General features: G+C 43.3%; 1 protein-coding gene across 4 annotated transcripts in view; it reads left to right on the top strand.

The window, feature by feature from the left end:
• Positions 1 to 17,918, top strand: part of LOC104056580 (phospholipid-transporting ATPase FetA) — an 86,257-nt gene that overhangs the window by 15,998 nt on the left and 52,341 nt on the right. For all 4 annotated transcript variants that reach the window (XM_054053964.1, XM_054053965.1, XM_054053963.1 and 1 more), the window contains 2 exons: positions 4,360 to 4,438; positions 17,230 to 17,288. In XM_054053964.1, coding sequence (XP_053909939.1) covers positions 4,396 to 4,438; positions 17,230 to 17,288 — 102 coding nt within the window. In that variant the 5' untranslated portion in view covers positions 4,360 to 4,395. The remainder of the gene's footprint in view (positions 1 to 4,359; positions 4,439 to 17,229; positions 17,289 to 17,918) is intronic.

The following is a 17,918-nucleotide window of genomic DNA, read 5'->3' as shown; positions in this document are numbered from 1 at the left end:
CATGGAAGAGAAGGACCTGGGGGTGCTGGTTGACAGCCAACAGAACATGAGCCAGCAGTGTGCCCAGGTGGCCAAGAAGGCCAACGGCATCTTGGCTTGTATCAGAAATGGGGTCACCAGCAGGTCCAGGGAGGTTATTCTCCCTCTGTACTTAGCACCGGTGAGACCGCACCTCGAGTACTGTGTTCAGTCCTGGGCCCCTCACCCCAAGAAGGATGTTGAGGCTCTGGAGTGTGTCCAGAGAAGAGCAACAAAGTTGGTGAAGGGGCTGGAGAACAAGTCTTATGAGGAGTGGCTAAGAGAGCTGGTGTTGTTTAGCCTGGAGAAGAGGAGGATGAGGGGAGACCTTATTAATCTCTACAACTACCTGAAAGGAGGTTGTGGAGAGGAGGGAGCTGGCCTCTTCTCCCAAGTGACAGAGGACAGGACAAGAGGGAATGGCCTGAAGCTCCGTCAGGGGAGGTTCAGGTTGGATATCAGAAAAAAATTCTTCACAGTAAGAGTCATTGGGCACTGGAACAGTCTGCCCAGGGAGGTGGTCGAGTGGCCTTCCCTGGAGGTGTTTAAGGAACGGGTGGATGAAGTGCTGAGGGACATGGTTTAGGGAGTGTTAGGAATGGTGGGACTCGATGATCCAATGGGTCCTTTCCAACCTGGTGATTCAGTGATTCTGTGATTCTGTGATTCTGTGAACATCCCCATAAATGAAGAACTGGAAATTTGAGTTTTAAATAATTTTTGCTGTAGGCTCTGGAAACATGTTGGGGGCTAATGTGTCCTGTTAAACAAGACCTGCACAGTTACTTTATCACTGTGAATCCTGGTTGATTACTGAACAGCGCTGGGTACCTGGAGTAAACAGAAGTGAAAAACAACCCCCTAAATTATCAAGTGGAAAATGCCACAACAAAAAAAAAAAAAACAAAAAAAAAACCCAGGAGGGCTAACACAGGCTGTGGAAGGCAACTTAAGGAAATTTAAACAGAGTTTCACTTTGCATCTGAAAATAGCTCGTGCCAGGGAAAATGAAGGTAAGCAGGAAACTGCTTTTTTTGTCTGACTATAGAAAGTTTTCATAGGTTTTATGTGTTTTCAGTTAACTCAGGAATAGGAAGCTGTGAATGTATCTCACCAAAATTAGAGAAGTACTTCATTCTGCATGAAAATGAAACATGAGAATCATCATTTTTTTCCAGAAAACATAAAAGTAAATTAAAACCAGAGCAGTGTATGAGAGAGATATCAGGCTGAAGACCCATCCCTGCAATTTTGGAAGGATTTAAAAAATAGAGAGATGCATAAAGAAAAGTGAACAGGGATATGAATTTTGATTGCAAGTGTAATCTGAAAAAAAAAAAAATACCCTGAGGGAGATTGTTAATAGATACAGGTGCAAAGATCTTAGACGGTGCAAAAAGGATCGGAAGTCCAAAATACCCTAAGAAAAAGGCCTTGGACATCAGAAAGGCAAGCAGAGCTAAAGTCAGCCAAGAGACCACATCTGGCTGTAGAAGTTGTGACAGCTGGAACAAATGGAACCAGTATCTGGAGCACTACCAAACGAAACAACTCCACCGTCATTTTCTTAAGTTTGTTTTCACACTTGCAGCTGATGATCAATGAACAATCAGACTAAAAACACACCTGGAAGTGTGAAGGTGTACTGGCGCAAACTGGGCTGTGAGCAAGTGGTCGTGTACAGAAGCTGTAGCCAGGGTGAGAGCAGCTTGCTAGGTAAAGGAGTATGAGGATTAGATGTCTGAGTCAATAACAAAGCAGCAAAGAAATATATTTGCAATATTATGAATGAAGGGTACATCTCGGTGCAATAGGTGTGCGTAAAGCCCATAATGCCATTGTATGCACCTGTTGAATACTTACACATTCTCAAATGACCTTGTGGTTTGGGCAAGCCAGGAACTGAGTTTCGCATAAAGAATCAGGTCACCTTGGGAAGGATCTGTAGCTCTTGGTCATTAACCAAGTAAGCAGCTACACTAAATCTGTGTGATGGAAATGATGTGCCAGAGAGGCATTGATCCAAACTGATATAGCAAAGTTATTGCTCAAATCGCCCTAAGTGACAAAGTCTTATAGGAATAGTGAACCCATAAGAATAATTGTGTTGACCATGATGATAACTTAGATTTGCTGCTAAGCAAAGATGTTCAATGAATGCAATCCTAACAAAATGCACTGAGAAGCTGAAGGAATTAAACATCTCCCACGCCAAAACAGTGTATTGTTGCAGTCTTGTTGTCATACTCTAGCCATGCCAAGAGACAGTAAAAAATCACAGTAATTAACAAAAGCTGTGTGTCAGAACTGAAGGAAGTTTCAGGTTTTTGTTTGTGAGACATAGATCTTAACTCTTTTGTTTGTTTCACGTTGTTACTGCTGCAAGAAGGTTTATGACCACACTGTCTTCTCTGCTACTGCACATACATACACAGGTTTTTCCCTCCCCACTGCTGAAATTATATACCTTGTCAATTGAGTACACAGCTAGGAGAGGTTCGGTGTTTCTAAAATGAGTGGCAAAACCCAAAGTTCAGAACTACAGCCATATACCAACCAGAGAACCTTGTCCATCGTTGAGCTGCCAATGGACAGTGATTATCAGATTTGTGGCTATTGCTGCTCTAGGAAATCTGTAATCTTTATGTCTGGGTGTGTGGGAAGTGTGTCTCACTCCTCCCATCAGTTTATGGGGAGTCCTCAGTCATTGTTGGGAGGAGTTTGTAAAACATAATGGTAATTCTGAAACATGGAAAAAATTACCTTGAAAGAAGATGACAGACTGAGGTAATTTAGGGATGGAAAGTAAGGTTGGTCAGCAGGATTGAGAAAACTTTAGGATGTGACATGACGTGTCATAGCTTTAAGTGGTTTAGCTCCATGGACAGAGGAAATTTTGGGAAAAGGTATTGCCCAAGTACTTGTTCTGGTGAGCAGAAATGATTGTATCTGCATGAGTGAACAGGAAAAGGATCTCGCACAAGCACGATTTGCAGGGGCATTCTGAACATTGTGGTGAGTAGCAGGGAGCACCGTGCCCAGACTGTGCCGTGGTCAGAGTGTGCAACACTTATCTGCCTGGCTAGCATTTATCTGCTGCTGTTTGCCTTATCTCAGGCTCACTGAATTGCAGCTGCTAAATATAGATTTGCTTTAGCATCTGGAATAGAGATCTACACAAAAATATTTGACTTATGCAGTGATTGTAGAGTTTTCCTTAAAGCTTACCTTCATCTTTTGAAAAGACATGAAGCTCAAGTTTGCAAGAAGGACGGTCTGATGATGATGTATCAGACTTGGTTTTGGGCAGTGGCATAGGTAGTATTTGCACTTGCATTTCTAAAATAAAATATATTTGCTATACTTGTCTCCTTAGACACCCTTGCTCTGCAAAGATAACATAAGATAAAGGGCAAAAACATAATTTTGTTACCTAAAAGTTTGTTGTAGATAAATTACAATTACCTCAGAAGTCTCAGGCTGACTCCACTGGCCAGTTAAGAAATCGATAATATGTTCCTGTGGATTCAGGCTCCCAGTCAGCCAGATATACCGGGCAATGCTTGCTTTTCCCATTCTCTCCCATCTTCGTAGGCCGTCAGCACCAACATCACTATTACATCCTTTAAATAAACTGTCTGATGCTTGAAAAACTGGAATTTGTATTGCTAACAGGTTTTGATGCAGTTTTGTTTAATACTCAATTCCTCTGCGTATTGGGATATAATCAGTGTCTTAAAAGCATTTCTAGTGCCTGGCTTTTGGCTTCTGGGCCAGGAGGTTTGCAGCCAGCAGCGCAGAAGTTTTACTCAGACATACAGGCTAGTCCACCCACGGAGGTCACCAGCAGATGGACAACAGTGTCAGCCAGCACATACTGAGCACAGGCAGACGCACAGGAAACCAGTGCTTCCCGCTGTTTCCTCCTCTTCAGGGAGGCTGGTCTTGCTCTGGGTAGTCACACAGTTCCTCTGTACCTTAAGTACAAGTTCTGTGCTTGTGTTTCACCTTTTCACATAGGATTAAGGTAGTAGTAGGAATGTCCCTTTTCAGTTTCTCCTCCACTGGTCCCTTCTTTGTGCCATGTCACGAGATGCATAGATGAAAATCTTCTAGGAAAGGTGTGCTTCATTGATGCAGTGCAGCTTGGAAACGTGAGATAGTTTTGCATTTTAAAACATACTATGTGATAAACTGTAGCTGTTGCCCACAATGCAACACAGTGCCATGGAGCTTGGTTCCCCCGTTTTATGGGCACAGAACTACAGGTATGTGCAGCACCTTGTCATGCTGTGGGCCTAGAAAACCTCACTGTGAATTATATTCTCTTTTCTTTTGCAGAAGTTCCATGGACTTGGACTAAAATAAAGTTTTGGGATGTCTCTATTTGCACTGAAATTTGGAAAGAAGAAACTGAAAGGTGAGTGTGGTCTGATGAAGCCGTTGGCACGGGTGATAAATTAAGGACTCTAAATACTGCACACGCGTGAGCCCTGGAGATCATGTTTGGAAGCATGTCTGACACCTGCAGAGCAGGCAGGGGTGACACACTTTCTTTACTTTTCCTGCACTTCGTACTGCTTTGGAGGAGCACTGAGGACTGTGTGTCCGTGAGCCAGGGACATCTGCAACAGAACAGACTGCAAAGTTTTTGCGCTGTCATGGCCCGCGACTTGGCACATGACTGGCCTTGGAAAGCTTTTTGGTGCTTATTCTACAAGGATCTTTTGGAGAAGTGGATGGATGAGCAGTGCACAATGCCCTTTCTCAATCAGTTTATAAAATAAAGTAGAAGCAATTTAGTGTGAAGGTTTGATGCAGTCTTTTGATGATGAATTGTATTGATGGAAATGGCTCAGACATTCCCTTCAATGGGAGTTAGGAAGAAGAATAAAGTAGAGCGAAGCTCCCTGAGAGCATCCCAAAAGTTGCTGAGGGGAACACTAACTCAGGTGAAAAAAGCAGAGCCCATGTAACACTCTCCCTGTAAGCTCCATGCAGCACCTGAATAAATGGTTGTAGAAATGGGGAGCAACCGTCCTCTCCAGTGTAATCCTCACTGGACTTAGCAGCAGAAATTCATGAAGAGATGAATACTTGGAAGAAGTCCAGTAGGAAAGCTACTAATGGCCTTAAAGTGGGTCAGTATGCTACAGCCCCTTGGGGTGCATCTTCATCAGGCTTTGCGTTACAGGCTTCCGAAGTGAGCTTCTTGTTTTATCACTTCACCTCCAGCCACAGTGTTCAACCTCTGGTCAGGGATCCAGGTACACAGATGCTGTGAAGAGGGAAAGTATCTAGCCTTTCGTTTCCAGGTTGTTCCTCCCTGTATTTGATGAATGCAGAGATTAGTTCTCTACTTGCATTTTGACATGATTTTTCTTTCCCCCCACTTCTCTGAGCTCAGATGACTGAATAGCTTTTCCTCAAGGGTTTGTTTTTGCGATTGTGCTGTTTTTTTCCTTTCTTGGCATGAGGCAGACTGTGAGCCCTGGTGCGAAGAGAGGGGCGTCTGTTTGTTGGTCTGATAGTCCCAGGATACGAGGTTGTGATTGTTCCTGGAGAGGGAACTCCGCCAGCCTGAGGTCTCTTTCTCCATCTTGGCTTCAGAGATAAAGGACCACTGGCTTGTCTGTGAGCTGCTGTTCACCCAGGGCATCCCCAATTGTAGAGAGAAATAGTTCTTGTTATCAAAAAGATTATGTTGCTATATCAGGAAAATCTTGTGTTTTGCATGGCGCTCAATCTGGGTTTCAGCAGAGAAGTGTTGGGCCCACCCTTCAACCAAGTGTCTAAGAAATTCAGATCTTTCTAGATATAAAAGAACATGCTTTATAGGGAAAAAGAATTTATTTTTACATTTTATGTGCTTTTGATCACCAGTTCAAAACCAATGAATTCAAACTAGAGGAAGTTCTGAGAAGGATAAGGGAAGCTGGGCTGATAAGGGAATGAAGAACTTACATAACAGGAAACTAAAGGAGCTTTTATTTTTAATTCTTTTGCCTTGCAGCCTAAAAGTTGAAGCGTTATGATTGCTCCTTGAAAACTCTCCACTATAGTAAATGCCAGGGTTGAAGTGCTATTTTAATCCGACAGTTTGTAAGTCTTTGTATTTGGCGAAGTCCATAGGACTGTGCTGTCAGAGAGCAGATGAGGCTTATCAGGGAACATCCCTTGCACTCGTGTTGGAGGGAGAGTACTGCTCATGAAAAGACCAAATTTTCATTACATTCCAGAAACAAAGCTGGATGGCAGTTAATCTTACGGAAGAGCTATGCTTTCATGGGAAGGAATGGATTACCTCAGACATAGGCTGCTGAAATGGGGATCGGCATTGCTGCAATGAGATCCAGTAGCAGTTTGCAGTTCCTCCTCAGCAATACATATCTGTTTTCACATGAGCTGAGGTGTGGGCAATATTAGGAATTTTCTTTCAGGGTAGGCATTATTTAACTAAAATTCTTGGAGATAAGAGTCAGGTTTTTTATGGTTTTATGTTCTTTATACAAAGAATCATGGATATCACCAAAACTCAGCTTCACAGAGCAGCAATATGTGGTGTCATGTCAGACATACAAAACTGTTGGAAAACTGAGCCTTATTAAAGCTCCTCAAACACAAGTGAGGCAGTCAATCTCTTAGATAAGCAGCAGTAGTGTTTCTGTGGAAAAGATGCTCGAGATCTTTTACACTGAGGTTTACTCTACAATTAACATTGATGGAACGGAGTGGAATGGTGAGATTTACAATTCATGGAGTTTGTGGGAAAAAATAAATCAGGTCTTGCCAATAGTTGATAAATCTGGAGTGTTGTTTGACAGTCGACTGAACATGAGCTAGCAGTGTGCCCAGGTGGCCAAGAAGGCCAATGGCATCTTGGCTTGTATCAGAAATGGGGTCACCAGCAGGTCCAGGGAGGTTATTCTCCCTCTGTACTCGGCACTGGTGAGACCGCCCCTTGAGTACTGTGTTCAGTTCTGGACCCCTCACCACAAGAAGGATTTTGAGGCTCTGGAGCGTGTCCAGAGAAGAGCAACAAAGCTGGTGAGGGGGCTGGAGAACAAGTCTTACAAGGAGCAGCTGAGATGGCTGGTGTTGTTTAGCCTGGGAAAGAGGAGGCTGAGGGGTGACCTTATTGCTCTCTGCAACCACCTGAGAGGAGGTTGTGGAGAGGAGGGAGCTGGGCTCTTCTCCCAAGTGACAGGGAACACAGCAGGTTAACTCAGCACTGAAGCTTCATATCTGGAGGATATGGATGGTCAAGTATCATCTATGAAACAAACAGAAAAAGAGACAGGAAGAACTCATCTACAAAAATAAACTCATCCCAAGATCTGTGCTTCCAGTACATGGCAAGAACAGTCATTGCTGCAGCTTTTCCTCCATAAGGTCTGCCTAGGGGCACGGTGAGAGGAAGAGGAAGGATATTTATTAACTGACCCAGGGCTTTTGGAAAGATCCATGTGGTTTTTCTTCTTGCTGCTAGGGACAGCCTGCTCTCTAGGGCACCTGGTTTTGAGCAGCCAGGCTCTGGGTAAAGTTTGGCAGGGGTGACCAACTCCCTGTAGAGAAGGCAGCCCAAGACTGGCCCTACAGTCACAAAGCTTGGTTGTCTTCTGGGACTCCCATTCAGTTCTGATAGGAAATGTCTTAGCACAACAGACATTGAGTATGAAAAATATATTTATTTTTACATAATTTCCCATGAGGGAAATAACTGTGAATTGAAAAACTTCTAATAGTTTGTTTCAGAGCTTTATTTATTTTTATGATTTTTACATCACTTCCTACCACTGTGTATGACTGTTATTAACAACATGTGCAATTGTGTCAAGCTGTGGTGTTACTAGCATTTCTAAGAGATACTGTTTTCTAGTAAAGGAAATAATATGTGCCAGACAGTTACTGTCAGACTGTTTTTTAAAATAAAAATAAATGACTGTTTCGGCTGCTTTATTGAACATGCTGATATTGATCAAAACATTGTGAACTACTATTACAAAATCCAGCATACAAAATTATATAAAGTTCTAGCCTAAATTTGAAAAAATAAAATATTCAAAACAAAAATTTTACAAAATGAAGAGAAAATTTTCACTGATAGTGTATTTGAAAAATACATATTTTCATTCTGAAATGAACTGAAAACAAACATGAGGTAGATGTTTCTTGGGAAATAATCTGCTGCAAACATTTCTGAGACATAGTGAGCATTGACCCATTACCTAGAACCACATCAGGTCAGGTGAGGTATGGCCAGGAGGAGGAAGTGAAGGACAAGCCAGAAATGGTGTTATTGCAAGAGATGGGGATAGGAAGAGATGAGGCAGCCTTAGTCCCTCCCCAGAATAAGCTAAAAGGGAATATTTTCTGTTTCTAGGTTATCCAGCACTTCTTCCAGGCCTGTGCTTTGAGAGTGCCATTTGACTCTGAGGGTAGTACACAGTGGGCAAAGCTGAGACATCCTTTTTGAGATCTGTTTTCTTGTTTCCTCTTTCCTTGTGGTGATAATAGCAAATACTGCTTTATAAATACAAAGAACATCTAATATAATATTGAACTTTATCTTCATATTAAAAACTAACTGGACCTGAGGCAGAAATAATTCCAGGTCACCCTCAAGATCTTTTATTTCAGACCTCACATTTGACGCATGAAAATGGATATCAGTACATCTCCTAAGTGGGCCCTCTGTCAGTGATGCCAGAAAAAAAAATCATGTTTTATTAATATCTGGTTCAGGGACATACGAAATGTTTTACGTGTGCTGGCAAATTCCCATTGCTGTGCAGTGTTTGTTTAGAGGCTGAGCACGAAATTCGCAATTCAGCAGGAAGGAAGATTCTTGCTCTTTCAAGCAAAAAGAGATAAAGAAGATCTTTATTAAATAATGGAGAAACAGGCAGGAGGGAAGAGGTGCAAACCCATTTATGGTGGTGTATATGAATAGTCTTGATATATAAATTTTTTTTTAAATCCCTCATACTCGGTACAAGTGAGTCCATCTCAGAGATTAAAATGCATATGATTGCCAGCTTAAATCCTCTCCAGTCATAGCAGCCAGAGAGGGTCAGTAAACGAAGGGACACCTACATGTTGAAAATATGCAGTTTTGTAACATGGCACCCGGGAGAGCCCCTCCTTTGAGTCAATAATAAAAAAAAGTTTGTTTGCCAGGCAGCTGGGCATGTTCCTGCTCTGAGCAGCATTTGGCTCTGACCTTCACCTCCCTGGTTTCCATCCACCTCTCCCCCTTGCCCTAGCCACGCTTGTCTTGCCCTGTGAAGCTCTGGCTGCAGTTCAGGGCAGGGATGGGCTTTAGTTTCATGCCGCAGAGTAGCTTACGTGCCAGCACCAAGCAGGTTACAATGTTAGGTTAATACTCAGGTAATGAGGGTTCAGCTTCTGTCTGTGTCCCAGACAGACTGTTGATATTTAACCAGTGTGAGTTTAAGACCTGCTGTATGGCTCTTCCCTTCACCCGCATATCCTCTGGCCCCTATTAATGTTGAGCTTTTTGGATAAAGATTCCTGGTTTTATTTTTGGGTAGAGTTCTCTGATCCGAGCAAGGCAATGCTGCTTCATGAATGTGAAACTCTGCGATACTGCTGCTATAAAAAAATAACCCTGCTGTCTTTTACCCAAAGGTAGGGACTCTAACCAGGTACAGGATCTAGGAATGGAGCAACCTGGTGTATGGTTCCTTCATCTCTCATGGCTGAATGAAAGGGGCAATTATTGCTTTAAGGTGAAAGGAGATTTTGTCAATTACCTTGTATAATAGCCTCCCTAAGAGCAGCAATTTTAGTTGCCTATTACAGTACACAATGCCTCGTCCTCTCCCATGGAGTTGCCTTTCAATGGACTTCATAATTCTCTTTTCTTGGGGGAGGATAGAGGTACTGACACACAATGGCAGGTTTCAGTTACTTGAGCACGCAGAATAACAGTCCAGCAAAGACTAGAAATAGGGGAAGAAATAGGTGATCTCCTGGGTGCTGGAGGCAAGGTGGCACTCATGCCATTCCTGAGAAGTGATACCAAAAGCTGGGTTACATAGTGATGATGAGGTGCCCAAAAGTAGGGTCAACAAAAATAGAATGGAGGTGGGACAGAGGGAGGTAGAAAGAGACACAACATACAAACTGAAACAAAAAATGTGCTGCACCTGGTGGAGGTCTTCTGAATTACAGGCTCAGGAGGGTCATATATGTGCTCTTGGGAGCAGAATAACTGTGTTTGTATACTTTCACAACTTGGTATTGGAAAGGTTAATAGCTTTTCTAAGAACCACTGTGAGGGAAGCTGGTGAGATGAGCCTAGCTACAGGATGCTATTTTTTTGTGGCTGGTCCAGGGCAGTATTTTTGTTCTTGAGGTTGCTTGTTTAAAGGGTGGAGCAGAGATCAGTATTTTTACAGAGTTTGTTCTGTCTCTATTCTGTTGTCAGGCTTAGTTATGCTGGCACTGCCTTAATTGGGCTGTGTTCGCTTCATGTATGAGGTATCAGGACCTAGTTTGTATATGACTTGGCAAAACCACGCAGCCCTTAACCTCTTTCTTGGAGCCACAATAACTAATATCTACAAAATTTTTCCAACAGCCTGTTGGAAACATTGCTCTTGGCATATGCTCCTTAGCATAAACCAGAGACAAATTTCCAGGCTGTCTGACCAGATCTTGAAGCTAACCTTTTGCAGGACTTTTCCGTGCAGCAGTCCTAAACAGAGAATGATGGTGGGCTGGCCAGTTACATTTATAGTTGATTTTTGGCATGGGTTAAATTTTATTAAATGCAGATGTTGTTCTGCGGTTTAGCTCCCAAATCTGTCTGCCTGAGAAAACAGCCACTTTCCCAGTGACTTGATATCAGTGGTTAGTCCAAAAACTGGGCACTAAGCCATATTTATGTTCACTGAGTTTCCACTGGTGAATAATTTAGAATAGTTTTCAGTGGCAATGATAACTTGGAGCACAAATCCCATTCCTTCTTTTAAGGATTTGTGGCTGCATTTTGCAGAGGCAGAATGTCTGAGTTGCTTAGAGGTATAAGAGTTTTAAGAAATGAAAAACTTCACATCTGATAGCCCTTCAGGTTTCCCCTCCCTTTTTCCTCAGTGCTTTCATAATCAACAGGGCATGATAGGACATGCATGCTTGGATCTACAGCCAGAACGTTCTGAGCTGTGTTTTCCAGGAGAAGACAGTGTAATGCTTCATTTTCCCTTTTTGTTTATTATGGTCATCCAAGAGGCTTCATTTATGTCCAAACAGTTCCAGAAACCTAAATAAGAGTTGTTTGGTCTGTGAGAGTTGAGAACTGCTGGTTTAGGAGGCACAGCAACAGCACCTCATGGTCCTCTGTTGGTAAATATAAAACCACCGAATCAGTGTTGGCTTGTGCATGTGGTCAGTGGGGGTTCTCCTTTGGTGTCGCCAGAGGACAGAAACTTCTGCTTGCTAACATTGTTGGATGGAGCACCCTTTGCAATTTGTTGCGGTTCTTCTTGCTTTAGCCAGAAAACGAAAGTCTTGCCACCAGAAATTCGCCTCCTGTTTTGTCTATTTAGGGACATCACCTCTAAGATGGCTACAGCAGGCCAGAGATTTTCCAACCTGATGATTCTATGATTCTATGATCTCTCCCTGTGGTAGGAAGCCAGGCTCTTTCCTTGTAGGAGCAGAAACACACACAGTCTCTTTCTCGGAGCATTTGGGATCCTTGAATTCAAATGCACGTGCCAAGTGCCTCTTCACTGGCTGTGCAGACACCGGCAGCAGGTTGACGAAGGGTGATGGCTCCTCACTCCCCCACTGAGCCCTGAAAAGGACAAATAAGCTTGCAGCACCACCAGTTGCAGCACCACCAGTTGCTGCCAGCAACACTTGAATTTCTGTTGTGCAGTCCCCTCAAGGGCTGCCCTGAGAAGGTAACTGAGGACTTCAGAGCTTCTCAGAAGCTGCCATGTGACAGTTTATGAAAAGGACGTCCCGCCAAACTAACCTGATCATTTTCTATGACAAGGTGACCTGTTCAATGAGTGGGGGAAATGCTGTGGATCTAGTGTACCTGGACTTCAGTAAAGTCCTTGACATTGTTTCTCACAGTATTCTACTTGAGAAACTGGCTTCCAGTGGCCTGGACAGGTGCATCGTCTGCTGGGTTAAAACCTGGCTGGATGGACAGGCACAAAGAGGATGGCTAATGAAGTTAAATCCAGTTGGAGCCTGGTCACAGGTGGTGTCCCCCAGGGCTCAGTGTTGAGTCCAGTTCCGTTCAATACCCTTATCAATGACGTGGATGAGGGGATTTAATGTAGCTTTAATAAGTTTGCAGATAACACAAAGTGTCAATCTGCTCAAGAGTAGGGAAGGTCTGCAAAAGGGATCTGAACAGGCTGGATTGATGAGCTGAGTCCAACAGGATGAGGTTCAACAAGGCCAAATGCCGGGTCTGGCACTTGGGACACAGCAAACCCGTGCAGTGCTACAAGCTTGGGGAAGAGTGGCTGGAGAGCTGCCTGGCAGAGAAGGATCTTGGGTTGTTGATTGGCAGAGACTGATCATGAGCCAGCAGTGTGCCCAGGTGGCCAAGAAGGTCAATGGCATCTTGGCTTGTATCAGAAACATCATGGCCAGCAGAGTCAGGGAAGTGATTCTGCCCCTACACTCAGCACTGGTGAGGCTGCAACTCGAATCCTGTGTTCAGTTTTTGGGCCCCTCACTACAAAAATGACATTGAGGTCCTGGAGTGTGTCCAGAGAAGGGCAACAGAGCTGGTGAAGGGGCTGGAGAACAAGTCTTATGAGGAATGGCTGAGGGAACTGGGGTTGTTTGGCCTAGAGAAGAGGAGACTGAGGGGAGACCTTTTCATTGTCTACAACTCCCTGAAAGGAGATAGTGGAGAACTGGGTATTGGTCTCTTTGCTCAAGTAATAGGTGACAGGATGAGAAGGAATGGCCTCAAGGTGCACCAGGGGAGGCTCAGAGATTGGACACAAGGAAAAACTTTATGGAAAAAATTATCAAGCACTGGAACAGCTGCCCAGGGAGGTCATTGAGTCGCCAACCCTGAAGGTATTTAAAAGATGAGTAAATTACGTGCTTAGGGATATGATTTAGTAGTGGACAGGTAAGGTTGGACTTGATGACCTCAAAGGTCTTTTCCAACTTAGGGATTCTATGATTCTAAGATTCCACGATTCTACGACCCAGAGTCTCTTGTCTGTGCTCTGTGTCTCATGTCCTGGCAAGGGAATAGACACTTGAAGGACTCCATCTCAGATCAGCAGTTCTGGATGTCTTTGTGCCTCTCTGTTCACCATACACTTCCATAGCTCCTTCTGACAAGGCAGATGGGCAGACCCCTGCAATTGCTCATTTCTGGGTTGTTGCTGGGCTTTGTCTTGCTTGCACTGCTCCACAGAGGCATGTGGTGCATGCAAACAACTCTGCCCCTGCCTGCTGGTTTGTCTTCCCAGGGCAAGCACAGACTCTGTGGGCATACCTCTCTAACCATTCAGGTTTTCAAGCTTTGTAATCTATTTATATTTGCAATAAAACCATCTTTCTTTTCTGTGCCATTTATTCCAGTACTAGATGTGGGGCCTCTGGGGAAGGGATAAGAGTAGCACTTACTGTACAGGAGGAAACATGCGGGTGTTGGGAAATTCTGTTTCTAACAAATAGCTTTATCTTCCATCTGCTTTGATAATACTGGTTGCTCTCAGACAAATTCCCAAAGCAGCACACCACACAACAGTTGAAGCCCTTCAGGCTTGGACCTCTTGAGCTCTGCTTCCTTTTTCCTCTGGGACACCAGACAGGTTACTCAGACCTCTCTGTGTATTGTTCTCCCCATTGTGAAAGATGAGAAAAATGTGTCCAAGGAGAGCAGTGAAGGATTAAACAGTTCGAGGGTCTTAAATGAAGCCTCTGAGGCTGGTCTGAATCATCCAGTCTGGGCAGATGGGAGCTGATTAAAAAATGTCTGGCACAGTTAGATATGGACAGAAGAAAGGGAAAAGCACATTTACCTGCTAACATAGCTTTACACTAGTAATTAGAGAGCTTGATGAAAACAGCCCACAGACAGAGATAAAAATGTGATCTGAAAAAGGGCTTAAAAATCAGGGATCCTGTGTTATTTATAGGGTTATTGGAGGGAAAAGAGGAAGGGTAGCAGTTCAATGCACTAAATAGCTTAGACATTTGCTAATGCAAGAGTGGATAAACAGGAAGAACTGAATGTCTTACGCCTAATTTAATAGACATAATAGACACGTGCTGGGATACCTCATGAGGCTGGAATATTAATAGAAAGAAGTAAAGCTTACTCTGGAAGGGTAACAGAGGTGGCAAAGAAGGAGTTGTCTTCCTTCTGTGTTCATGTGCTCCAAGATCCAGCGTGGACAAATTGCAGATCCGTGAATAATGACACAAGTGTAAAGAATATAGGCACAGCAAACCAAGAAGGACAATCTTTGGTGAAACAAAACCAAAACCAAAATAAAACATGTTTTTCTGAGAGACAGGGCATGGTAGTAAATGAGGAATTCTAACCACACAGAGGCAGACTTGGAAAGGAGCATAGGGTAACATGACCTGTTTATCTGGCACAGTGTTTTGGTGCAGAGGTGGGTAAATTTTTGGAGCTAGAGAGGAGGCTGTTCTAGAAGTGATTCCCTCCAACAGGCAGGAGCTGGCTGGTCCTGTGAAAGCAGGGTGGAGCTTATATGGGAATGATTGTGAAATGATGGTATGACATTTAGGAAAAAGTGACAATAGCAAAGTGTTTAAAATGGACTTCAAGAAGGAAATCTTCAGTAAATACGAAAAGCTAGTAACTGAGATCTAATGGGAAGGAAATTGGGTGGAGGGACTTTCCTTAAATAATTAGTACTGAGGGCACAAGTGTTAGGCATCTTTCAGGGAAAAGCTTAAAAGGGCGTGTGAAACAGCAAAATCACAATCTCCTCATTCACTTGAGGCAGAAGAAGGATGTTTCTAGAAGGTGCAAACAGTGTGTTTTATTGAGCACAAACTTTGTGTCAAATGTTCAAAGAGAGAAAAAAACAATTAAGGACATAAAGGGGATTAAAAGTTGTTCTGCAGAAGTTGGGATCTCTGTGGTTCTGTAACCCTTCTAGGAAGAATGAGATCAAATATCTGCTACTTAGTGAAAAATACCTAGCAAATAATGCTAAGAAATCTGGTTTGGAGTTTGGTTGTTTGGTTGTTGGTTTTTTTCCTTTAGTCACCTAGTACATTTGTCGCCAGAAACAAAGGAGAAGGGGAGAGGGTTTGGGCTGGACCAGACATGAATGGGTTGGTTATGTAAGGTAGAGCATGGCTTGGAGCAACGCCGCCTTTGAGAGTTTCTGGTGCACAGGCAGGCAAAGTTCAGAAGACAGGGAAAAGAGTTAAAAACTGAGGCATTATATATGTATTGGCTTAAATTCTTAAGTAAACGTTGAAACAATCCAGTAAACCACTTCAAAGTAACTAGAAGTGCATGTGTGTGGAAGAGATGATTAACAGCAGTCCTGAAAAACTGCATCAAGCCAAAATTAATTCTGTCTTAGTGGTAGCCAGAGGGCTAGTGAAAAAGCCTGCCATGTATCTTGACTGTCACTTGCGGTATTTTTACAAGTAAACTGGAGATATATGATGGAGATAAAATAACAAAACAGTGAGTGTCAGACATTTCACGAGGAGAAAAAAAATACACTGACAATAGTTATCAATGACTGATTATGAAACTTGAGAGATTCATCAAGGATATATCTTGAATCTGGTATTCAGTATTTTCCTCTACATTGTGGCTGGCAAAATAAAGAACACACTTGGTAAATTCGTGAATGGCACCATGCTGGCAGGATCTACAAGTGCACTGAAAGATAGAATTGGAATTGACTAGTTGGAGAAGTAGTCTGAAAAAAATTGGATGCAGTTCAGCAAGGAAAAATGAAAGATTTGTGTTGCCTGATGAGGCATCTGCCAGAAAAGATCTGCCAAAATGCATTATATTCTGTAACACTCTCAGCTGTGTGCTGGTAGGGCATAAGGATATTATTTTAAATTACTTCTACGTGAATTCCCGTGTCAAATATGCATTGTCTACAAGATAGATGGAGTGTCCCTTGAGCTCTGGTCAGCTTTGGTAAGGCCTCAGCTGCAAACCATGCCCGTTGTGGCCACTGTACATCTAGAATGAGGTGGACTAGCTGGGAAGCTCACTATAGATCTAGAATGAGGTGGACTAGCTGGGAAGCTCACTATACATCTAGAATGAGGTGGACTAGCTGGGAAGCCCACTGAAGAGCAGCAAGGGTGATGTTACTTCCGAAAGACTGACTCGTAAGAAGTTCCTGAAGAAATAGAAGTTGCTTACCCTTGGGAGCAGGACACTACAGTAAAGCATAACAATCTTCAACACATAAAGAACCATTCCTTAGCTCTGTGTCCTTAGCAAGTAAAATGAAGAACTGAGGGGGAGCGGAAGAGCACTGTCGTCCATCGTAGGAGAACTTATAATTTGTTTAAATTGAAGTAATGAAGTTTATGTCAGATAATGGGGAAAAAACTCTCCAACAGGAAGGACACTACAGTCCTGGAATAGACAGTCTCAGGAACAGCCATCACTGGAACTTTCTAGGACATTTATTGAGAGCAACAGAAATGACCCTCTCTTAAGGTGGAAAATAGATATGACGACTTTTTGGAATTCCTTCTAGTAGTTTTTCCTTTCGTGATAGTTGTGGTGATGATGTCCTGTCTGTGGCAGGATGCTAGGAGATGCGCTTATACTGGAGCAAGGGCACTAACAGCAGGCTGATGGCAACAACCCCAGAGGCTTCAATGGGAAGAGATTGAGCAGGGAGGGAATGTTGAGCACCATTAATTAAACGGAAATTTTTGCCTAGGGTCAGGTGAGCAAGCTGTAAAACAAGTGCTGGCAATGCAGTGGGTTGTGGGACAGAGGAGGCTTGGAGTATAGACTAAGTGTTATGCTGCCAGTCCACAGTGCTGCTTTATTAGTGTCATCAACCTCTTTCATTCCATGGCATGGGGTGGCTAGCCCACAGCACAGATTCCTGGTAGCATGAAGTTTTAGAAGGCCTGTTTGCATTTTCCAATGCTTCATTCATAACCACGCTGACTCTACTTACTTTAAAGCATGTCTGATGCGTTTCCTCTTCTTTACAGAGGAAGAAAGACACCTTCAAGCAAACAACCGAGATTTTAATCTGCAGTTTGAATATGCTGTAAGTACCGAGCATGTGTTCTTCCATCGAGATGTAGCCACAGATATAGCTGCATCTGCTTCACGTCTTCTGTGTTGTTTCACTGGGGTGATATGACTGTATACATGTTATTACTCTGCAAACAAGGTAAACGTGAGCCATCAGGTGTGGTTCATTGCTGAGTCAAACATAGGGAGCTCTACCTCTGGAGTCAACTCTGCAAATGGGCAGTTGAAGATCTAATGCTGGAAACACATAACACAGTGACATCACACACTTCTAGAAAATTATTTGTGAGTCACGTGGTTGCACAATCAGGGTCCAAGGCCTCTCAATAAAGGAACCTGGGGGAAGTTTTCTGTTGGAAATATGTCTCCATTTAAAGTAGAACATGAAAGGAAATGTGTCAGTTCCTCGGCTTTTGCTGCAAAATCCTCTCTGGCAGGAAGGTTTTGAATCTGGCCTTTGTGGCTTCCTGACAGCTTTATTTCCAGCTCCTTCACAGCCTACTTAGGTTCACATTATGCCATGAAATCTGTGACTCCAAGAAGCATCATGACACGGGCTGGCCGTGACCCAGGTCTGTCAGGCTATAGTGGCAGGCAGCCCCTCTGGTGCCTAATTTCCGAAGCTTGTAGACCATTTACTGAC

Source organism: Cuculus canorus, chromosome Z (genome assembly GCF_017976375.1).
Source record: "Cuculus canorus isolate bCucCan1 chromosome Z, bCucCan1.pri, whole genome shotgun sequence".
Lineage (NCBI taxonomy): Eukaryota > Metazoa > Chordata > Aves > Cuculiformes > Cuculidae > Cuculus > Cuculus canorus.
Note: the sequence above shows the minus strand (reverse complement) of the source record. Positions and strands in the feature narration are given on the sequence as shown.